The sequence below is a fragment of the Homarus americanus genome, unplaced genomic scaffold, assembly GCF_018991925.1.
Source record: "Homarus americanus isolate GMGI-L3 unplaced genomic scaffold, GMGI_Hamer_2.0 scaffold30108, whole genome shotgun sequence".
NCBI classification, from domain to species: Eukaryota; Metazoa; Arthropoda; class Malacostraca; order Decapoda; family Nephropidae; genus Homarus; species Homarus americanus.
The window spans coordinates 3,779,268-3,804,739 of record NW_024748109.1 but is presented as its reverse complement, the minus strand read 5'-3'; the positions used below and the strand labels follow the sequence as shown (position 1 = coordinate 3,804,739).

At 37.1% G+C, this 25,472-nt stretch overlaps 1 protein-coding gene across 3 annotated transcripts in view; it reads left to right on the top strand.

The window, feature by feature from the left end:
* Positions 1-18,359, top strand: part of LOC121880178 (F-BAR domain only protein 2-like) — a 291,016-nt gene extending 272,657 nt beyond the window's left edge. For 2 of the 3 annotated variants that reach the window (XM_042387303.1, XM_042387304.1), the window contains 2 exons: positions 11,805-11,960; positions 17,935-18,359. In XM_042387303.1, coding sequence (XP_042243237.1) covers positions 11,805-11,960; positions 17,935-18,082 — 304 coding nt within the window. In that variant the 3' untranslated portion in view covers positions 18,083-18,359. The remainder of the gene's footprint in view (positions 1-11,804; positions 11,961-17,934) is intronic. The other variant, XM_042387305.1, reaches the window with a different exon arrangement.
* Positions 18,360-25,472: the final 7,113 nt, after the last annotated feature.

Sequence of the window (25,472 nt, the reverse complement as noted above, 5' to 3'; positions counted from 1 at the left end):
TACCTTTGCTTACCTTCTACTGTTGGAAAATATTTCCCGTCATTGTCATACCGACAAAAACAAGAGAAAGAATGTAAACACTACAGCCCCCTAGATGCAGAGGTGACCAGGTGTATAAAATGAGTGCTGTATTAAAGATTTCACCTTCTTATACAGTTTTACCCCGCTTAACGCGCTTTCACTTAACGCGTTTTCGCATATACGCGGTGCCTTGCCAAAGCTGAACTTTCACTTAACGCGGGTTTTTTCCACATATACGCGGTGAGTGTCCGAGACGCTATTTTTAGATTTGCCCCACCCGCCACCCTGCCTGACTGCCTGTTTTAGCTCATAAAATTCATACAAATTACCAGGCCAGAATATAATTTACATTGCTGGAATTCTTATAATTTGGTGATCATTTTGAATATAAACATCATATATTTTGCTTTAAACTTACAATTTTTAGATAAACATTTTTCTCTAGGTAACTATGGTATCTTTTGTCCAAAATATATGACATTTATATTCAAAATATTCCTGGTCTTACAAGGAATCCAGCAATGTCAATTATATTATCCTAACTTTAATCTGAGGTATTATTTAATACTAAATGTTAAAAACCCTGGAAGGGAGGATTGGTGGGGGGTGGGGGGGAGGGTTGGGACTGACCGCGCGGTTGGAAGAGGGGGGGAGGCAAGGTGGGGTACTTTGATTGACAGATAGTGTCGTGAAGATTATTTTTTTTTTATTAACTGAAGATATTTGTTTTAGCTCATAAAATTCATACAAATTACCCGGTCAGAATATAATTTACATTGCTGGAATTCTTATAATTTGGTGATCATTTTGAATATAAACATCATATATTTTGCTTTAAACTTACAATTTTTAGATAAAAATTTTTCTCTAGGTAACTATGTTATCTTTTGTCCAAAATATATGACATTTATATTCAAAATATTCCTGGTCTTACAAGGAATCCAGCAATGTCAATTATATTTTCCTAACTTTAGTTTGAGGTTATCCCACACATCTCCTTGGGACGGTTGGTGGGGGGTGGGGGGGGAGGGAGGGACCGACCGACCATCTGTTAGCCGGCTGTGTAGTGTGAGAGGGGGAGGGAGTTGAGTCCATTATTTGAATGGACATTAACTTGGCGACTGTATTTCTCTATTTCTCTTAAGTATTAATTGTGTGCATGTACCATCATAAAATTAAGATGTTATTTTTACTACAACATAGGTATGTGCCTTCAAAAAGTGGAGTTTGGGGGTCGGGCCGGTTTCTATTGGAATTAATCCCATATGTTCTGTTGTTCACTTAACGCGGATTTCACTTAACACGGGACCCTCTGGGTTCAATTGACCGCGTTAAGTGGGGTACAACTGTACAAATTTTTTTTTTTTTAATTGATGAAAATGACAACTGATAAACAGTTCTAAGTCATGATATTCAAAGAGGTGTGTGTACTTGTGCTAAAAGGGCTGGATATCAAACAACCGTTTTCACTGGTGTCGGTAGTAGGCAGCTACCAAACAGGGAGGTACTACTGCCTGAGAAGATATTGGTAGACCCTGCTGCCATATGGCATCACGAAAATTGTGACCAAGTCCCAGGTTGCTCATCTGACTTTCTGCCTCATTTACACACAGTTACAAGGTCTCAATTGTTTCTCTTACTTTGACAACACAACATACATACAGTTAACCCTCACTTTACGCGGTTAATGTAACCCGGAGGGTACCGCGGAAAGCGAGAAACGCGTAAAGTGAATAACATAACATATGGGATTAATTGAAATGGAGTCCAGTCCGATCCCCAAATTCCACTTTTTGACGACACATACCTATGTTGTAGTAAAAATAACATCTTAATTTTATGATGGTACATGCACACAATTAATACTTAAGAGAAATAGAGAAATACAGTCGCCAAGTTAATGTCCATTCAAATAATAGACACACTCCCTACCCCTCTCACACTACACTGCCGGCTCTTCCCTCTCTGAGAAATTTTGGGGGGAAAACCAGGTATAGTAATAAATAATACCTCAAACTAAAGTTAGGATAATATAATTGACATTGCTGGATTCCTTGTAAGACCAGGAATATTTTGAATAGAAATGTCATATATTTTTCACAAAAGATAACATACTTACTCAGATTAAACATTTATCTAAAAATTTTATATCTAATGCAAAATATATGATGTTTATATTCAAAATGATCACCAAATTGTAAGAATTCCAGCAATGTAAATTATATTCTGGCCGGGTAATTTGTATGAATTTTATGAGCTAAAACAAATATCTTCAGTTAATAAAAAAAAAAAAATATTCTTCACGACACTATCTGTCAATCAAAGTACCCCACCTTGCCTCCCCCCTCTTCCAACCGCGCGGTCAGTCCCAACCCTCCCCCCCACCCCCCACCAATCCTCCCTTCAAGAGATGTTGGGTGAAAAATTTAGATTTTAACATTTTGTATTAAATAATACCTCAGATTAAAGTTAGGATAATATAATTGACATTGCTGGATTCCTTGTAAGACCAGGAATATTTTGAATATAAACGTCATATATTTTGCACAAAAGATAACATACTTACTCAGATTAAACATTTTATCTAAAAATTTTATGTCTAATGCAAAATATATGATGTTTATATTCAAAATGATCATCAAATTGTAAGAATTCCAGCAATGTAAATTATATTCTGGCCGGGTAATTTGTATGAATTTTATGAGCTAAAATAAAAATCTTCAGTTAATAAAAAAAAAAAATATTCTTCACACGGTAACAGATGGTCGGTCGCCGGTCCCTCCCTCCCTCCCCCCCACCCCCCACCAACGTCCCTACTAGATAAATGTGTGGGAATACCAGACTGTTTACCTTTTTAGTAATAAATAATAAATCAGACTAAAGTTAGGATAATATAATTGACATTGCTGGATTCCTTGTAAGACCAGGAATATTTTGAATATAAATATCATATATTTTGCACAAAAGATAACATATTTACTCAAGAGTAAACATTATATCTAAAATTTGTATGTCTAATGCAAAATCTATGATGTTTATATTCAAAATGATCATCAAATTGTAAGAATTCCAGCAATGTAAATTATATTCTGGCCGGATAATTTGTATGAATTTTATGAGCTAAAGTAAAAAAAATTATACTTCACCGTGTAAAGGGGTACACCCACCGCGGAATGTGAACATCCTGGGTTCTGGCAGGGCACCGCGTAAACGTGGAAACGCGGAATGTGGGACCGCGTAAAGTGAGGGTTGACTGTATATTGTTTCTCACTCTTGATTTTTTTTCATTTTTGTATTCCTTTATGGTTCTTTATTATTATTATTATTATTATTATTATTATTATTATTATTATTATTATTATTATTATTATTATTATTACATTTTTGTCCCATAGGCCCTGATGTGGGTCAGTGACCTATGCCCAGGTGGGCTAATACAAAAAAATAAAAATCCTAGAATTTCATTTCCAAAACCAGGGTGCGTCTTCCACAATGCAGCGTCTTCCTGGCAGCTTTGTTTATATATAAAACAGCTGATTGTAGAGGCAGTCGATGATGACATGCCATATTTTTTACAGAGTGCATTGGTTCTAATGCCTTCTTCATGTTTCATAATAATTTCTGCATTGTATATTATCAATATGTTAACTAAATTTCAGAATGACCAATATAGTCATGCGCCGGTTAATGTCCGACCGAACAACGTCCAATCGCATATACGTGGTCCCCCAAAAAAAACACAACAAAGTGACACCTGCTGGACCACCACTCCACAACCCCCTGACGGAGACACGATGATCCTCCCCATACTGGTCAGATATTATGTGTTAAAGGAATATGCTTCCTTACTTAGGCTTTTTTAAGCATTTGCCTACAGGTGAAATGTTAACCTACATCGATTGAGGATAAAATCTTTCACCTACAAATTGACAATAACACATTTGCTGTAATCAGACATATTTAGTTGCCTCAACATTTGCAACCCCAGTTGCAATTGGGGTTGCAATTTGAAATTCTGTGGCATTACTAAAAATAGTAAAGTTTCTGGTGCACTCTAAGATTAAGAGAGAAAACGGAGGACTCAGGCGTCCTGATGTGAGAGAAAACGGACTCGTATGACGAAGGACCAAATATAAAAAGCATAGCTATATGTTTTGTGGACTACAGTATTAAGCGTACCCTTTTCATCACTTCGTAATAAACCAAGCCATGCCTGTGTGTGTTTATGATATTTATCATAACATTATATATATATTTAGTGGGTCTTAATGGTCGTAAAATGGGAAACTTGGGGTTGGGTCTTGGGTGCCTGAATCAATTAGAATAAATCCCATAGGTTCTGTTCTTTCGTTATCGGCGGGGTCCCAATTAGGCGCGATAACCAAGGGATGACTGTACTGTACTGTATATACTTGTGACACTGGCCAGTTGCTTCTGGTGTTATGGTACAGGGGTACCAAGTGATAGCACTAGGATCCTGCTTCCCCTATCAAGGAATAAACAATTAAAATTTAAATTAAAAAAAAAAACGTTCAAATAAATTACTATCTTACAAGAATCCCTCCAATGTAAGTTATATTCACCCAGTTCGTTTGGGTGGAAAATTATGAGAAGAGCTTAGTCACTCTTAAGTAATGATAAATAAACACGCAGGCAGGCCATCAGTGCCAACTGTCAAATCTTATCTAAAATAAATAAACAAACAAACGCCAGACATTGTCACCTCACCTCTCCTCTCCCCCCGTCTTCCCACCACCCTCGTGTTCCAAGATAAAAGATTGGTGATTTCTTTATGTTTATTTTATATAATATCTCAGACTAAAGTTAGGATAATATAATTTGCATTGATGAAATCCTTGCAAGACAGAGATTAATTTGAATATAAGCGTCATATATTTTGCTCAAGATATAATTAACATTTCTGGATTCCTTGCAGGTCAGGGAATATTTTGAATGTAAACTTCATATATTTTGCACAAAAGATAAAATATTTGCTTTGTGTAAACCAAATTATTACATTAGATGTAAAATTTGTATGTCTAGTGCAAAATCCATGATGTTTATATTCAAAATGATCATCATATTGTAAGAATTCCAGCAATGTAAATTATATTCTGGCCGGGTAATTTATATGAATTTTATGAGCTAAAACAAATATCTTCGCTAAATAAAAAAAATATACTTTTCACCCAGACACTATCTGTCAATCAAAATACCCCACCTCCGGCTCCTCCCCCCTCTTCCAACGATCGCTGGGTCCCTCCCTCCCTCCCTCCCTCCCTCCCTCCCTCCCTCCCTCCCTCCCTACCTACCTACCTACCTACCAGAGAAATGTTTGGGAGAAAACAGTATATTTTCATTTTTAATAATAAATAATACCTCAGCCTAAAGTTAGGATAATATAATTGACATTTCTGAATTCCTTGCAGGTCAGGGAATATTTTGAATGTAAACTTCATATATTTTGCACAAAAGATAAAATATTTGCTTTGTGTAAACCAAATTATTACATTAGATGTAAAATTTGTATGTCTAATGCAAAATCCATGATGTTTATATTCAAAATGATCATCATATTGTAAGAATTCCAGCAATGTAAATTATATTCTGGCCGGGTAATTTGTATGAATTTTATCAGCTAAAACAAATATCTTCAGTAAATAAACAAAAATTATTCTTCACCAATACTATCTGTCAATCAAGATACCCCACCTCCGCCCTAGCTGGGTCCGTCCCTCCCTCCCTACCCCCCCACCTTCCCTCCCTACCAGAGAAATGTTTAGGAGAAAACAGTATATTTAAATTTTTAGTAATAAATAATAACTCAATCTAAAGTTAGGATAATATAATTGACATTTCTGGATTCCTTGCAGGTCAGGGAATATTTTGAATGTAAACTTCATATATTTTTTTCACAAAAGATAAAATATTTGCTTTGTGTAAACCAAATTATTACATTAGATCTAAAATTTGTATGTCTAATGCAAAATCCATGATGTTTATATTCAAAATGATCATTATATTGTAAGAATTCCAGCAATGTAAATTATATTCTGGCCGGGTAATTTGTATGAATTTTATGAGCTAAATAAAAAATTATACTTCACCGCGTATATGAGTAGATGCACCGCGTAAAATGAAATTCCGGTTCTGGCTATGTACCGAGTAAATGTAGAATCTAGAATCGCATGAAGTGAAACCGCGTAAATCGGGGTATTACTGGTGGTCCAGCGGTTAGCGTTCCCCGGTCACAGTCATAGGCTTGTGTGCCGTGGGTTCGAATCCTGGCGGGTTGAGGTGTTGATTGTGTGTAGAAGTCCGCGTGCTTTATTGGGCTAATGAAATATATATATATATATATATATATATATATATATATATATATATATATATATATATATATATATATATATATATATATATACACATATATACACATATATACACACATATATACACATATATATATACACATATATATATATACATATATATATATATATATATATATATATATATATATATATATATATATATATATATATATATATATATATATATATATATATATATATATATATATATATATATATATATATATATATATATATATATACATACATACATACATACATACATACATACATACATGCATACATACATACATGCATACATTACAGTATTACCCGCTTTACACGGTTTCACTTTCAGCGATTTCTCATTTACACGGTACCTTGCCAGAACCAGACTTTCACTTTCCGCGGTGCATCTACTCATATACGCGGTGAATTATATTTTTTTTTTTTTTTATTTAGCTCATAAAATTCATACAAATTACCCTGCCAGAATATAATTTACATTGTTGGAATTCTTACAATATGATGATCATTTTGAATATAAACATCATGGATTTTGCATTAGACATACAAATTTTAGTTCTAATGTAATAATTTGGTTTACACAAAGCAAATATTTTATCGCTTGTGCAAAATATATGAAGTTTACATTCAAAATATTCCCTGGCCTGCAAGGAATCCAAAAATGTCAATTATATTATTCTAACTTTAGTCTGAGGTATTATTTACTACTAAAAGTTAAAATCTAGTTTTTTCACCCAAACATTTCTCTGGTAGGGAGGGAAGGTCGGGGGTGGGGGGGAGGGTTGGGACCGACCGACCCAGCTGGCGTGAGTGTGAGGAGGGGGGGGAGGCAAGGTGGGGTACTTTGATTGACAGATAGTGTCGTGAAGAATATTTTTTTTTTTTACCTGAAGATATTTGTTTTAGCTCATAAAATTCATACAAATTACTCGGCCAGAATATAATTTACATTGCTGGAATTCTTACAATATGATGATCATTTTGAATATAAACATCATGGATTTTGCATTAGACATACAAATTTTAGATCTAATGTAATAATTTGGTTTACACAAAGCAAATATTTTATCTTTTGTGCAAAATATATGAAGTTTACATTCAAAATATTCCCTGACCTGCAAGGAATCCAGAAATGTCAATTATATTATCCTAACTTTAGTCTGAGGTATTATTTATTACTAAACGTTAAAATCTAGTGGTTTCACCCAAACATTTCTCAGAGAGGTAGGAGCTAGTGAGCTGGGAAGAGGATTTGAGTCCATTATTTGAATGGACATTAACCTGGCGACTGTATACCATCATAAAATTTAGATGTTATTTTTACTACAACTTAGGTATTGTGTCGGAAAAGTGGAGTTTGGGGGTTGGGCCAGTCTCTATTGGAATTAATCCCATATGTTCTGTTGTTCACTTTACGCGGTTTTCACTTTCCGCGGTACCCTGTGGGCTCAATTGATCGCGTAAATCAGGATACTACTGTATACAGTCAACCCTCACTTTACGCGGTTAATGTAACCCATAGGGTGCCGCGGAAAGTGAGGAACGCGTAAAGTGAATAACAACATATGGGATTAATTGAAATAGAGTCCGGGCCGACGCCCAAACTCCACTTTTTGACGACACACAACTATGTTGTAGTAAAAATATTATCTTTACTTTATGATGGTATGCACACACAATTAATATGGAAGAGGTAAGGTTAGGAAAAATAAAGGTTAGGTTAGGAAAATTAAAGGTTGGGGTTAACACTTACGTTAGTAGAAGAGATGGGGCGGCGTACGGCAATGGAGGCTGGTTCCGAGGCAGAGGGGAGGCTACTGGCCCTCAGGTGAGTCACCATCATTGTCATCCACATTTGTCAGAGCCTCCCTGACAATTCCCTCAAAGTCATCATCACTGTCTCTACCTCTGTCACTATCACTGGCTTGGGCTGGCTGTGGTGGGTTGCGGGCGAAGAACTCTGTTATGCTTTGCTGACGGCTGGTGTTTATGTTGTCGTGATAAACCTTGAAGTAGGGCTCCATAGTCTGCAACAGCTGGGTAGTGAAGATTTCATACCTGTTTGCGTCAGGGTCGTCGGAAAGGAGGAGCTTGACTTTCTCGATACACTCGATGGCACCCCTAACATTACTATGGGATAAGCGGTGTTCTTCTTGGGATGACGCACCACCTGCCTCTTCACTGACGTCATCATCATCTACCCTCTCGTCGGTAGTCACATCAGGATCCCTTATCACTTCCAGGATGTCGTCGTTGGTGGTCTCGGAGAAGCCTGCAGCTGTAACACTCTGCACAGCTTCTCTGGCAAGGTCCACTGCTACTGCAACAGTCTGAACCTCACCAGTCACAGATTGACTCTGCCTAACAGCCGGAATGCCTTGCAACACATGTCTCCATGCGTGATGAACAGTTGCTACAGACAGCTGATCCCATGCCTCCACCAAGAAGTCCACAGCTTTCTTGATGTTGAATATTCTCCAGAATTGTTTTAAAAGTACTTGTTGCTCTGCCAACTGTTGATCCTCGTCCTCTTCGCTCTTGCTATCGGTGGTGGTGTCACTCAGGTTACGCAACTCTTCCCTGGTGTTGGTGTAATCGTTCAGGAGCTTGAATTTTTTAGTAGAGAATGCAGCTTTTGCATTACAGATTAACTCTTGGTCCATGGGCTGTAATATAGACGTAGTGTTCGGAGGAAGGAAGACCACTTTTACGTTGGGGTGACGATCTAACAGTAGGGGCGAGTGTCCTGGTGCGTTGTCCAGCAGCAACAAAATCTTGAATGGCACATTCTGTTGCTCACAGAATTTCTTCACATCGGGAATGAAACAGTCATCAAACCAGGAGAGGTACTGTGTAGAGAACATCCACGCCTTACGTGCGGTCAGCCAGTGGACATTTAGCTTGGTCATGTCCATGCTCTTGTAGGCGTGCGGCTTGTGTGCTGTGTGGATCACCGATAACTTGAGCTTACAGGTACCGGAGGCATTGGTGGTAAACAGGGCGGTAATGCGCTCCTTCTGCAACTTCCGGCCCCGAATCTTGCTGGCATTCTTCACAACGAAGGTCTTGGAAGGTAGCTTTTTCCAAAAAAGACCAGATTCGTCCATGTTAAACACCTGGTCATCGGTGTACTGTCCTTCCTCCATAATCTCCTTAAAAACAGAGGAAATTCCCTAGCCGCAACACGGTCAGCACTAGCTTCTTCACCACCAATGTTGATATTGGTGATCTTGTTCCTCTTCTTAAACCTCTGTAACCACCCAGAGGAAGCATTAAAGGGTTTGGGCTCAGTAATTCCCATCTTTCGTGACACTGCAGCATACATTTCACGTGCGTACTCTTTAACAGAGCGCGTGTCGACCGCCATGTTCCGTCGCGCCTGACGCACCAAGTAGCTCACAAGTAATTTTTCCGTCTTGAGAAGCACCTGGTTGTGGAAATACTTGATCATAGAAGCACCTGTAGACTTTGTGATGTTCATGTGCTCCTTTATCTTGGCTGCATCCTTCTTTATCATCCGGATCGTAGATTCGTTCACACCATGCTGGCGCGCCAAATCAACCTGTCTTGTTCCTTTCTCCAACTCTTGGATGATCTTGTACTTCACCTTGTAGCTTAAGGAACGTCGTGTCTTCTTTGGCTTAGGGTGGCTGGGTCCAGGCAAGGAAAGGTTTCTCTCTGGGTGCGGTGGTCCGTCGGAAGCCATTTTACAGAACAATGGATGCACGATTACACGGTGTGGCCTGGAGGGATGAAACTGCCGCGGCTAGGTCAAGCGTCGTCTTTCCTCCCTCCCTCCCTCCCCCGGGTGGACACGTCATATTACTTTAAACCAATTACAGCTAGCAGCGGAGGGAGGTAGGGATGCATGGCCAATCACAGTCCGATACGTCATATGACGTCACTGATAACGCAACAGAGACATGCACTGCGCAACCTTACCGCGCGGCTTGCCCAGGCGGAGGCGGGAGCAGGTGGGTGGGGCGAATCTAAAAATAGCGTCGAGCCGGACACTCTCCGCGTAAAGGGGTACACGCACCGCGGAATGTGAGCATCCTGGGTTCCGGCAGGGTACCGCGTAAACGTGGAAACGCGGAATGTTGGACCACGTAAAGTGAGGGTTGACTGTAGTTATAAACCTTTACAACAATTATTTTTGTAATTTCGTAATTAAAAATAATATTAATGTGCGTAAGTAAGCAAGAACATAATTTTAATTCTGGAGTTGGGCTAGGTAGAATTTAGCATAATGGAGACAGCAAGTAGGCAATTCATTATTCATTAGCCTATGGGAGACCACAACTTCACATACAGGACGCAGGCTGATATTTTGAGCCATTTTCTCAGACATAAAATGCGTGTTATATGCCATGAAATACAGTACATACTTTGAAATGAAGAGGATATAATATAAAACTATTAACTAGGAAAAATGAAGAGCATGGGTGTGTATATCTGATAAGTGAATGTTGTGCGTAGGCGGTGGGTTACTTGGCTATAACTGCACGGCCGTGCTCCCTTCTAATGCCTACGCACAGCCAGCGCAGGAGTCACATGGGTGTTAGTCAGCTGGGTGACTAACAGCTGTGCCATGCTGTTCAGTGGATGGTTTCAATGTGGAAGGAGGTGTTGTCTATACATAAGATATGTGCTATTGTATTTTATGCTATGTATCAATTTTATTGTTTTTCATTGCAATAAATATGGTACCTCATCCTCATTGCCTGTGGTATTTAAACATATGATTTTGGAGGAATTTTTATTATTATTACTGTATTATTATTATTATTATTATTTTATTTTGGTGCCGGTTAGATGAATCTGCCAGTTGCATGGATTCCGTATAACCAAGATACTATTGTATTATCACTCTACAGAGTATTACAGTACAACAGTCACTCCCACACACCACCATAATCACCCCAATCACTTCAATACTCATCCCTCTCACCACACCAATAATCGCTCTTCGACACCATAATTACCCATCACCACCATGATCTCAATATTCACCCCAACACATTAAAAAATATATTACAGTAGTGTTCAAAAAGTAGTGAGACACCAGTGCTTTCCACCAATGCCTTCCACCAATAATGTACTGTACCAGGTACGTCCTCTGATGCACTACTTGATTTTCCAGGATGTACTGAAGGAGTTAAAGGTTATTTCACTACCAAACACAAAATTATTGAAACATAAAAAATTATACATATCGTATTTTTATCTTTTTATTTTTTCGCTGTCAAACAGACTTATTCTGAATCTTAGTGCTGTACAGGCATATGAAAGACTTTCTTTTAGGTAGATTACCACTGTTCTGCACAAAAATGTAATAATTTTAGATCAGTATAAATTTTGTATGGTGATGACTGTACAGTATACATTTATTTTTTTTTACAGGTGTCAAGTAAAGGTAACAGGAGAGATGATGTTGTCCTTTCCTGCAGGCATCGTTGGTGTACTTACCAACAACCCATCTCCTGCACAACTTTCATTTAAGGTCAACAACTTTGCTAAAGTTAACAGTGTTTTACCCAACAAGCAGCTTATAACAATGTAAGTGAGCCTCTCTTAATTTTTTTTATAGAACTTGTTTTCTTTTAATCAACTGTTTCTTTTTATTACCTTTTTTCCTTTGTGATTCACATATGTTATTACCCAACAAAGTCACAAGATCATTTGAGGTAAGATCCAGGAAACACCAAGACAGTTGTGGATGGGTTTAATTTACTAATTAGTTTACTGAAACTAGAGTTCTAAGAAGGGGACTTGGAGACAAAAGTGTCCATTTAAGATTAAAGGTAACAAGTCATGACATCACTTCATCTGTGTGCACCTTGCCTGTCTCTTGCCAGAGGGCATAAGCTGTAATTTCTAGATCAAACTGTTGGTTCCAGCCACCTCACTACATGGTGAAGTCTTGGATTAGCTCCACTCTCTCCTTTGAAAAGAGCTAGCACAGGAGAGGCTTGTTATAAGTCAATATTAATTAATCTTGGGCACAACTACAATGTCTCCCATCATACACAACCAACAATTGTTGATAAGTATAATTTATTTTCATTGGTCCTGAAGCTTTAATAAAACGTAAAAGTCGAAACCTAATTTTGAACAATGAAGCTGGCATTATCAGCTAGCAAGCCAGTGGTAGTACAGCAGGATGTTAGTGAGTACGTAGCTAAGTGTAATGATATGTTTGTGGTATGGAGGACACAAAAAAAAAGAGTAGATTGCAAGCTGCTGAGGACCTCACACCCAATCCTTCCTACTTTTTGTTGGGTAGAAGTGCAGGATGCAAAGCGGCGGTTAATGGGACGTTGGTTTATGGGATATACCTGCATGACTGTAAGAATTGTGTGTGCATCAACACATTCTCTGAAATTCTTTTCTCGTGTTTGTTGAGAATGTCCAATTTCTCCTTAATGGACAGTCTTTTTGCTGGGCCTCTTGTCGACCCCTTGTTGCAATGGGTTTTTTCTGTAGCTTTCAGCATTTTACACATATACACAGCACAGTACCATATGTATGGTACTTAGGCTACAGTACACAAACACTGCCACTCTGCTTTGCGCAGTACCATATATACAGGAAAGCCTCCAATAATGACGATTCATATTTAAAATCCTGGCTAATTTATGACCCAATTCAATTTACATCGTTATTTTATTCGTATTTACAACAAAAATGGAATAAAAAATAAAATAAAATTACATTTTCACAAAATAATAACCAAATCCCGATAAGTATTATACAAATATAGAAAATAAAGCACGCCTTGTGCATGGAGGCTGCCGGGCTTGTGTGTGGTGACTCCAACATCAATAGTATAAACAGTCGCAGCTTGGCGGGCCTTTTGTTTTCATGCATCTGAACAGGAACAGGAGAAAAACTTTCTCAGGTTTCTTACGGCATTTTTGTGTCCCTATTCAACATGAGCAAGAGAGCAAGTGATGGTGGTGCTGGTTAAAAAGCTAAAAGAAAGTGTATAAGCTTAGTCGAGATACTAGATGTGTTAAAACGATATGAACAAGGTGAGAGGTCTGTGGATATTTCAAGCGCTTTGGGGATGGCAGAATCAACAATGAAGACTATCCATAATAATAGAGAAAAAATTTAAAAAAGTGCTCTGTCTACAACTCTGTTAAGTGCAAATAAAGTTTGCCAAAGCAGGAGTGAGGTTATGGAAGAAATTGAGAGACTTTTAAGTATATGGATTGAAGAAAAAATCAGAAGCATACTCCATTGAGCACTGTTATTATTCAAACAAAAGCCCTAGCATTGTTTAACGATCTTAAAAATACAAGTTAAAGTGAAAGTGTTAAAACTGAAAAACTCAGTGTGAGTCGAGGCTTGTTTGCTAGGTTTAAACAATGCCACGAGTTACATAATTTAAAAATCACTAGTGAGGCAGCAAGTGGTGATTCATCTGCTGCTGCTTATCCAGAAGAACCATGCAAAATAATCGAGGAAAGCGGCTACTTGCCCAGTCAATTTTTTAATGTTGATGAAACAGGACTATATTGGAAAAGAATGACTTCCTAGACATTTATTTCCACAGAAGAAAAAGCTGCACCAGGATTCAAAACAGCCAATGATCGTATCACACTCCTCTTGGGTGGTAATGCAGAAGGTGACTTTAAACTCAAACCTCTTACTGTATATCACTGAAAACCCTAGATTATTCCAAGGTGTGTGTCAACAAATTTGGCCAGTAATTTGGCAGTCAAACAGTAAAGCATGGATGACAATGACTCTTTTCGTTGGTTGGTTCAAAAAGTATATTTGCCCAGCATTAAAGGAATACTGCGCCAAGAAAAACATAACACACATGACACTGCTTATATTAGATAATGCCCAGGCCACCCAGCTCACTTAAATGAATTGTTTGAACATGTACAAGTTTTTTCTTCCACCAAATATCACGTCCATACTTCAACCTATGGACCAAGGTGTTATATCATCATTTAAGGCCTGTTATTTATGCCATGCCATATCTCAACTGATTGAAGAAACAGATGGTGCTGGAAAGCCATTCATAAAAGAATTTTTGCATGGATATCATATTCTAAAAGCTGTTAAAACATTGGAAAGTCATGGAAGGAAGTAACAAAAGGGAACATGAATGGTGTGTGGAGGAAATTATGGCCAGAATGTGTAAAAACCTTCAAAAGTTTTGAGGAAACCATGCCAAACATGCAAAGAAATATTGTTGAGCTTGCCAAGCACATTGAAGGATTTGAAGAAGTTGATGAAGAGAATGTTCAGGAGCTATTAAACAGTCACAAATAAGACCTAACTAATGAAGAACTTATGCAATTTGAACAAGAGCATGACTGGACCACAAACACACCAATAGATAGATACCTCAACCTCACCTTCTCACAAATTTATGACAAAGGGTTAGCAGAAGCATTTGATACATGGAGCAAGCAATGAACATATTTTCTGAAGTGGATCCATAAACAGGACGAGACATTAAAATTAACATGGATGTGAAAAATGCATATGACCCCTACATAAAGATGTATAATGAGAAAAGAAAGCAGTTGTGCAAGGTTCTTTAGACAGTTTTATTATTTGAAGGCCTAAACCATCAACATCAGCTACAACTACATCGTCAACTTCAGGTACAGCTACACTGTCAACTTCAGGTACAGCTAAACTGTCAACTTCAGGTACAGCTACACTGTCAACTTCAGGTACAGCTACACTGTCAACTTCAGGTACAGCTAAACTGTCAACTTCAGGTACAGCTACACCATCAACTTCAGCTACAGCTACACTGTCAACTTCAGCTACAGTACACCATCAACTTCAGGTTCAGCTACACCATCAAATTCAGCAGCAGCTTCAGCAACAACTACAGGTTCAGTAACAGCTTCAGGTTCAGCAACAGCTATGGCATCTTTATGGAAAGCTACAACTTCAACCTGAGTTGAACCTACAGCTTCATATGGATAACTTGATGACTTAGGAACTTCGTCATCTGAGTAAAACCTCACACAACAACATTGGCTGCCCTTATGTTTTCAACTTTACCACTATTGGTGAGTAGAATTTTTGTTTTACATTCTTAAGCATTAATTAAAACATATATGAACAGTAATAAATGTTGCTTTCATATTCTTATGTAGAGAAATGACGCTATGTTTTCACGTGTGCGCACTTACATACATTGGCGTTGCGCAATCCTCTTTTTTTCTTTTTCTTTTTTTTTTACTGTTAGTAGTTAGCTACTTGTATTGTTCCATATATTTACATTAAATAACATTAATTAAAGCATACATATTCTTTTTATTTTTTACATTAATTTTACTATAGCTAGGATCTTATTTTCTTCAGTTTCCTTTTGTAAACACTAACGAAAACAATGCCGTCTCGTCTCTTATTTGTGTTTTAATATTCTACATATTATTAAAGAATTGATTTTTCATTTTGTGCACAAACATTAATTCAATCTAGTAGACATTATCAGTAATAAACAATAATGAATCTTTTGTACATAAGAGAAATAATGCTGTTTCCATGAGTGTGCACGTAATACATACACACATACTGTACATACGTTGGCCTTCTGCTATCAGTCTCACTCTTTTTCTTTACCATCACTGGTTACTTCTACTGTACATACATTAAATATCATTAATTAAAAAAAATATATATTTTTTTTTCACAATAATTTTACTACACCTACAACCAGGGTCTTATTTTCTTCAGTTTCGGATGGAGAACCATTGTCATGGGTGTAAACACTGACAACACCAATGGTGTCCCATCTCTTCTTGTGTGACTACATATTATTATTGATTTGTATTGAATAAGGTGCATTAATAACCATTATTTACCGGTAATTAATATGGTTTTTATTTTTCATTCCTTTTCCTTTTCGGGGGTTAAAAAGTAACACAAAATATGTGAAAACGTCACACTAGGGAACGCATATTATTATTGCTCTATCTTAATGGTCATTAATGATTCATGATACAATGATTCACCTTACACTGCAATATTGGAGGGCACATTACCATCGTTATTCGAGGCTTTACTGCACAGTGCTCACACAAACCATGTTAATTCACATTAAATTACTACACTGTAATCACTGAATGTCTTAACTCTGGTTTAACACAGTATTCTTGGTTGATTGGGTCCTGATACAGTACTGCAGATCATAAATTTATGCAAAAGCAGCAGCAAGTGAGGAATCGACCTTGTACAGTCTCGTTCAAGATTCTTCGAACACTGCTGGAGACAGCTGGCAACTCAAGGCCATTTGTTTACTCTAGTACGTAATATAATATGAAACAACAAAGACCAACCAGTAAATTAAGCAATAGGGAACTAAGTAACCAGTCACCGATCACTTTTACATTTATTCTCATTTTTTGCGGCATACTATAGTAAACAAACGGCCTTGAGTTGCCAGCTGTCTCCAACAGTGTTTGAAGAATCTTGAACGAGACTGTACAATGGCAGAGGACTATGAACTAAGTGCATCATGATGCTAAACTTAGAGGGGATAAGCTGGGAGGTGCATCAGCCTGTCACAGGCATTCCATGACAGCATTAGCCAATGGCAGCATGTGAGCCTACAGCCCAAGTTAGCCAGTCTGCTAGTCCACCCACACGCCTGTCATATCGGGATGCAGCGGAGCATGATGCAATCTCGGAACACCCGGAATATTTGTTCCCAGGAACAGAAAGGCTTGGAGAGAGTTTCACAGAATTTTTCCGGAATTTGGTCATGATTTCATCCTCGGAAATCATCCCAGGCTCAGAATGGAGAGGTTTGGAGAGATTTTATCATACTTTTTCTGGAAAATATGCCTGATTTTCATCTCTGGAAACTTTATACGGATCCTGGATAGAGAAAGTTTTCTCGGAAAATTTTTACTGGCTGATTTTCATTCTGGCTATTGAAGAGTTCCAGGACTGGGGATTCTGGCTAATGAAGAGATTATTTACACAGTATTCCAGTATCACTGGAGTTAATTGTACTACAGTGACAGCTGTTGCGTACTCTCTATGACTTATTTTAGATTAATTTGTAATTATTGATGGAAGATAATACAATCTAATACGTAACCTAACCTAACCTAATATTATTAGGACCCTTACTATGGGAGTGCAATGTGATTTTTTTCTTTGAAACTGTATTGATATAGAGACACTGATGTAAAAATTAATTATCTATTCACTTGTATTATTGATAAGAATCACATCATTTAGATTGTGTAATAGGGCCTACTGTAATTAGAAGTTAAAGTAAAGATTCTACTTATGTATGAGAAAGTTGTATAGCATTACTGTACTTGGTAATGGGAAGTTATAGTTAAATCAGTATGTGATGATGATGTTAAACAGTAATATATTGATGCATTTTAACAACTAAGATCTTCAATAGTATATTCTAGATTAGTACACACACTAGTCATCAACAGTTTAAAATTAAGAGAGTTATATCTCGCCTGAATTTTGTGTGATTATAGGAAAAGGTGTTCATCATAATAATTTATAATAATTTTTGCAGGGATAATGATCAATCAACACCAGAATGTGGAGTTTTCAACTTTAATATGAATGCACTCACCTCTTTGTTGAGAAAACAAGCTGAAAATAATCCCTCTGCATCATACTTCAATGTTGACATGGTCAAATATCAGGTAAGTTTGGTATGAAGTATGGTATTGTGGTATTGTATACAGAACACTTGCTGAGAAGCCTTGTGTGTCAGTGAAGTGTGTACTATATAGATGTGTAGGTTAAGGGTTTTGAAGAAGGAAGGTAGATCATCATGCAAATTATTTCAATTTTTTATCATTGAGTATATGTACTGGATAATACAGTACAAGATTACTTTATACTGTAGAATCCCAGTTTTCTGGTACAGTAGAACGTTTATATAACACGAGATACATTCCAAGAGAGGTCGCTTTAAACTGAATTCGCACTAAATCGAAGTGTTGTTTCAATGGAATAATTTAGTTTGGTACTTGAGAGAAACACAAAATACTAAAAAGACTGAGAGTCTACCCAGATGCACCTCAGCCCATCTCCTAGAATAAACAAAACATTGTTTTTTGTAGTATTATGTTAAAACAAACACTCATAAATCAACACAGCTAAAATTATGGAACGTGAAATGGTCTGTTTACTTGCGATCAGCTGATGTGGGTGGGGGAGTATGTTTGACAGTTGATGCCTAGGTCAGGTGCTTATTTATTTATCTGTCCTTAAGAGTGACTTTTAAGTTTTCTCTTATAGAATGTCACTAAACTGACCTGGGAGAATATAATTAACATTGCTGGAATTATTATAATACTATAGTGATTAGTTTGAAAATAAACATGCTATAGTTTGCATTACACATACAAATTTTAGTTCTAACTAATTTTATTAAAAAAGGCTAAAATTTTTATCTCTTGTGCAAAATATATGATGTTTATATTCAAATTATTCACTGTCTTGCAAGCATTCTAGCAATGCAAATCATATTCCCCTAACTTTAGTCTGTGAAATTATATAAGATAAAAACTGGAAGCCTATAACCACCAAACCCTGGCAGGGTTGATGGGGGGGGGTGACAGTGACACGTTTGACAGTTGGGGTCGAAGGTCTAGTGAAGTATTTATTTGTTTATTTATGTCCTTTAGATTGAGTTTTCGTTTTATGCTTATAAAATTTCATTGAAGTGACCGAGGAGAATATAACTTACATTGCTGGAATTCTTATTTGATAGTGATTAATTTGAATGTAAACATACAATAGTTTTCCTCAGACTAAAATTTTAGTATTCATTTTGTACATTATTTTGATTACATGTACAATACAGCTTTGCCCTTAAGACAGTGTGTGTGCATGTAAATGAGTTTCAATAAATGAATAAAGTTACATATATCGAGCCAAAAATAATAGTTAAAAACTTAATGTAGACAGAGCTTGGATGGCTAAATTTTAGAATGACCAATATTTTTAATATAAAAATGCACAAATATTAAAGAGCACAATTTCCTTGATATTTACTCCACTGGAAACGAATGTAAACATAGTACAGATTACTGAATTGGCAGACTAGACCATCAGCTGATGCTCACAACAAAACGTGATGTTCGTAAGGATTTCGTTAATTGAATTTTTGTTCATTAACTAAATTGAAGATTCTTAAGTAATTAACCATGAACATGTTTCTTCTTCTTGTGGTTATCAGCATAACCTAGATCAGAGTACCTACAGCGATTTACTTATATATTTATTTATATATATATATATATATATATATATATATATATATATATATATATATATATATATATATATATATATATATATATATATATAGTTATTGAACACCAGGGTGAACAACAGAACATATGGGATTAATTCAGCAAAGCCAGCCCGACTGAAACCCACTTTTTGACACACAACTATGTGTAGTAAAAATTCTATCTTAACTTATGATGGTATGAAAAAACAAGTAATATAGAAGAGGTTAGGTTAGGAAAGATAAAGGTTAACATAGGAAAATGAAGGTTACTAGAAACTAAAGTTAGGTGAACCTTCGGTAGTAGAAGAGATGGGTCGACACGGGATGGAGGCTGGTTCGAGGCAGAGGGCAGATTACTGGCCCTCAGGTGAATCACCATTACTGAATCAACATCACTGTCTTACAGTTGTCAGGGCTGGCAAATCCCCTCAAAGTCAACTTCACTTTCTATATCACTGGCTGGCTGTGTGTGGTGGGTTGCGGGCTGAAAACTTCGGTTATGCTTTGCTGGCTGGCGATGTTGTCATGATACAGCGGAGTACTGGCTCCGCCTGCAGTCGGGTATGGGACTTGCAGCGTTCATCGTCATTGTCGCGGAAAAGGCGGATATTTTTTCGCAAACTCTGGCACACTTAATATCACTATGACTTACGGTTCTTGGAGAATAACGCTTCTCCTCCTCTTCACTGGCGTGTTCTTCTTAACATCTCGTGGCATTCTTCAGGATCTTTGATCACCTCCAGGATGTCTTGCTGGTGGTCTGGAGAAGCCTTCATTTTATAATTGGCGCAGCTTCTCTGGCAAGGTCCACTACTGCAACAGTCTGAACCTCACCAGTCACAGGTCACTCCTCCTCTCACCTTGTTGCCATGCAACACATGTCTCCATCCGGCAGATATAGCAATAGTCAGCAGATCCCATGCCTCACCAAAGTCTACAGCTTGTTTAACGTTAAACTTCTTCAAAATTGTTTGCGAGAAGTTCTTGAGTCACCGCCTCTTGTTCCTTGTCTCGCTTTCTCTCTCGCTGTCGGTGTCACCCAGCTTCGTAACTCATCCTTGGTGTTGGTAGAGTCGTTCAGGAGCTTGAACTTCTTTGCAGAGTCTTGTAGCTTTACATTGCAGATCAACTCCTGGTCCATGGGCTGGATTAATGACGTGTGTTGGGAGGAAGGAAGACCACTTTTCGTTGGGGTGACGATCCAAGTAGGGCGAGTGTCCAGGTCGCGTTGTCGAGGAGCAACAAAATATTGAATGGAACATTCTGTTGCTCGGGAATTTCTTCCGCCGAGAACAAAACAGTCGTCAAACAGAAGAGGGACAGAGAAGAAGACATCCACGCCTTTCGTCAGTTAGCAGTGGACATAAGCTTGTTCATGCCATTCTTTGCGTCCGGCTTGCGGGCTGTGTGAATCACCGATAACTTTCGTTTACAGGTACCGGAGGTGGTGGTAAACAGGACGGTGATGCGTTCCTTCTCTGCTTCGACCCTTGCACCTGTAGACTGGACTTGAAAGGTCTTGGAAGGTAACTTTTTCCGAAAGACCGATTCGTCCATGTTAAACACCTGGTCGTCCTGTACCTGTCCTTCCTCACAATCTCCGCGTAAAAACGGAGGGAAAATCTCTACCGCCACCACGGTCAGCACTCGCTTCCTCACCACCAATGTTGATGTTGGTGATCTTGTTCCTCTTCTTAAACCTATGCAGCCAACCAGAGGAAGCATTGAAGGGTTTGGGCTCTGCAATTCCCAGTTCTGACACTGCTCATTATGGCTCCGTGCGATCTCCTGCACTGGCGGCGTGTCCGCCATGTTGCGTAGCCTGATGCACCAAATATCACCAGCATTTTTTCCACTTTTGCCAGCACCTGTTCTGGAAATACCTGATAGATGACACCTGCAATTTTGTGATTTTCCGCTGATCTTGGCTGCATCCTTTTGATAATGCAGATTCATTTGGCGCTCATGTTGGTAGCCGAGATCAACGCGTCTTCCTTTCTAAATCTTGAACAATTTGGTACTTCATCGTAACAATGAGCGTCGTGTCTTCTTTGGGCTTAGTGCCGCTGGGTCCAGGTAAGGAAAGGTCTCTCTTGGTCGGCGGAAGCCATTTTTACGGAACAATGGAAGCGCGTTTACAGGTGTGCGCCAGGGGATCAAACTGCCGGCTGGAATGCATATCCTCCTCCTCCTCTCTCCTCCCTCTGGGTTCATTCGTCATAATACTTTGAACAATTCAGTAGCAGCAGAGATGCCAGCAATCACAGTCCGTCCATCATATGATCAGTGATAACTACAACAAAGACACCTCGCCAGCCTTGTGGCTTCACTAGCGAGAGCAGGCGAAGCCGGGTGGCGTGCAAATAAAAATAGCATCTCGAGCGGACACTCACCGTATAAGGAAAAATCCGTGTTAAGTGAAAGGTTCAGCTCTTGCAAGGCATACGTATATGCAACTAGGTTAAGTGAAACGCGTTAAAGTAATACTGTATATATATATATATATATATATATATATATATATATATATATATATATATATATATATATATATATATATATATATATATATATATATAAGAAATCACTGTGAGTCTTGGTGATCTGGGTATATGCTGATAACCGGAAAAACACAGTTCTAAGCTTTAGTGTAATTCACATCTTCTCAGGGGTGAGTACAGACTAGAGAGATAATACAAATCAAGGTGTATATATACAGAGGAGGGTGAACCAGGTCACAATTCAGGTATTAGGTAATGGCCCTACTAATCTTAAATAGCACCTAGCAGTTGGTGGTCAGGTCAGATGGTCAAGTGACCCGTTCTCACCTGATCAAAATCTTCTTAATTACAAATTGTCCATCTTGCCGTTATCAAATTCATGTTGAATGCTTGTATGTTTAATAAGACGAGATTCTATGATGTTCCTACTGTCAATTGACTTACATGTTAATATTGAGGAGGCATTATCCCAGTCAATGCAATGCTTGTATCCCTCAAATGAACAAACAGAGCATTGGATTCCTGGCCTGTCCTAACACTGTATTTGTGTTGTTTAATTCTAGTGCAGATCTACTGTCTGGCCTAAATAAACATACATTCTTGCAAGGAACTTTTAATATGCCAATTGTGTTGTTGGGGAGTTCTTGATTAACATTTGTTTAACAGTGCATGAGTTTTTAAATGCCACATTGACGTTCAGGTTTTAGCTGTGCAGAATGTGAGAAATTAGTATTATTGGTAATATATATATGGTCATGGGTGGGCTTGGTCCAGTTCTATAAAAATTTTTGTGTGTTTAAGCATTTGTCTAGAAAGATATAGGTATTTAAGGTTTGAGCCAATATTATATATATATTTGTATTCCTCATCGATGAATTCGGACTGCAAATTCTCAAGGCAACATTGTTGAAAATACTGACTGTTTGACTTTATTATGGTGGGCAGAATAATAATGAATGTATGAACACATTAGTTGGTTTTCAATAATATAGACCCGACTTACGACAGGGTTGGGGACCCAAATCCAGGTTAAAAAGTCCGACATAGCAAAAAATAATAATATATTATTTTTTTTAATAAAAATACAATGACAGTACAGTAAAAGTAATAATAATGAAATGGATGCAGTGTTGAGCACTTGCTTTAATGTGATAAGCTGAATACATGATTCCATAATTTTCTAATTATACATAGAATATTAAACTGAAAATGTTTGGTGCATAGAAAATCATCCTTTCTAGGTGTAAGTTAATAGAATCAAGGTCTCTTATATATATATATATATATATATATATATATATATATATATATATATATATATATACTAGACCGACTTACATCTGATAATTTCACGACTTCGTCAGACTTCGACTCGTCAGGACTGACGCCTCAGATAAAAAAAAAAAAAAAAAAAAAAAATTTTCTATTCTTCAAAAGTTTTCAGTTAATGTAGTCTCCATGTATAAATTAGAAAAATTATGAGACTGATATTAAAGGTTAAGTGCTCCAGTCACATATCCTTCCTTGTATTTATTACTTTCACTTATATGTATCCGATATTATTATTTATTCTTTTTATATTTATTAGATTTTTTATTAAAAAATTACTCGGACTTACGACCATATCGGACTTGACCTGGATTTGGGTTCCTAACCCCGTCGTAAGTCAGGGTTTAGTATATATATATATATATATATATATATATATATATATATATATATATATATATATATATATATATATATATATATATATATATATATATTAGGTCCAAAACTATATGGTAAAAATATAAGTAGTAATATATTGCTCCTAAGCCTTAAATTGTCCATGTGGTTCATAGATAAGGTCTGAAATTTTATCCATATTCATTAACATTTAGAGGTCAATCCATTTTGCATATTATACTTGTAGTGTAGGACTGAATTTTCTTGTCATATATAGTCTTAATATACACAACACATTATATTGGGTATATTTCAATGTATATAGCCTAGTTGCCTATTTGGAAGGGCAAAGAGTCAGAGTATTGAGTCATAGGACTGACAATGACAGGTTGAAACAGGAAACACAGACAAGAGTTACCATTAATCAGATGGAGTTGTATTTCATTTTATATCTCATCAGTTCTCCAATTATTTCATTATCAATCTAAATAGTATATTATGCAGGTTTCATCTTGTGTCATGGCATATGAATGGCAGGCAATTATTACCTGTAATATTAGACTTAGTTACAGATTTTGTAAGGTTTCCTTTGGGTTCCTGGTCCTACACATGCAGATGGGATGGCAAAGGAATCATATATCTATCTGTTCAAATATCAATTCACATTATCATGCGGAAAAACAATATCACAACTGGCTTTGTTGATGAGCATAATGTATGTGAGATTCTGAGCAGACACCAATGGCTGTTGAGCTCCATTCAACTGATTTGCAGCTAATAGAAGGTTTGAAAGAATATATCCTCATGAAAGTTGCACCTTAACACAAGCAGCAATTAGCCGACATCTCTGGTATCTATCAGAACATCTTATCGGTCTAAGCGTATTTGATGACGGATGATACTGAAACCAAGAAGAATATTGTACAATTCCAGTGCCCAAAGAAACAGGACTTTTTCAAGTATTATGCCCTTCTGATGAAACTCTCTACAGTAATGTGGCCTCATTTTTTACTCAAGCGATGCGATAGATATTTTGATGTTCTACTAGATGGCAAAGAAACACAACTGTTCTTGAGTAAGGATCCCCAAAACATGGAAAAGCGATGAAGTGTTTATCACAATGAGAATCGTCGATAAATATGAAGGTGGTGAATGACAGGCAGAGAGGGCAATTGCTCATAGGCGTTATAATAGTCTATATATAAAGAGGACAACAGTACCTTTTCAGGTTGTTGCAGCTCATCATGAAAGTTACCAACTGGCAAGCAAAGCTGCTATAATGAAGGGATACAAATAAAGAATGTGTTTAGTGTTCTAGAGTTATTTAGTTTGTAATTTGTAAAACTTATAATTGTATTTTGCTGAATAAAGACTATTGTGTTTTATAATGTTTATCTGGCCCAGAAAAATCCTTATTAAGTACTAAATGGAAAAAGAGGACAGGTTGACCTCTAAATATGCTTTAAATGATCCAATTTTTTTCGGATTGTTTTGTACCTAATGGACAAAAATAAACCTTGTGGAGAAAAGTATACAATATATGTGTTTGGACCACAGTAAAATATATATATATATATATATATATATATATATATATATATATATATATATATATATATATATATATATATATAT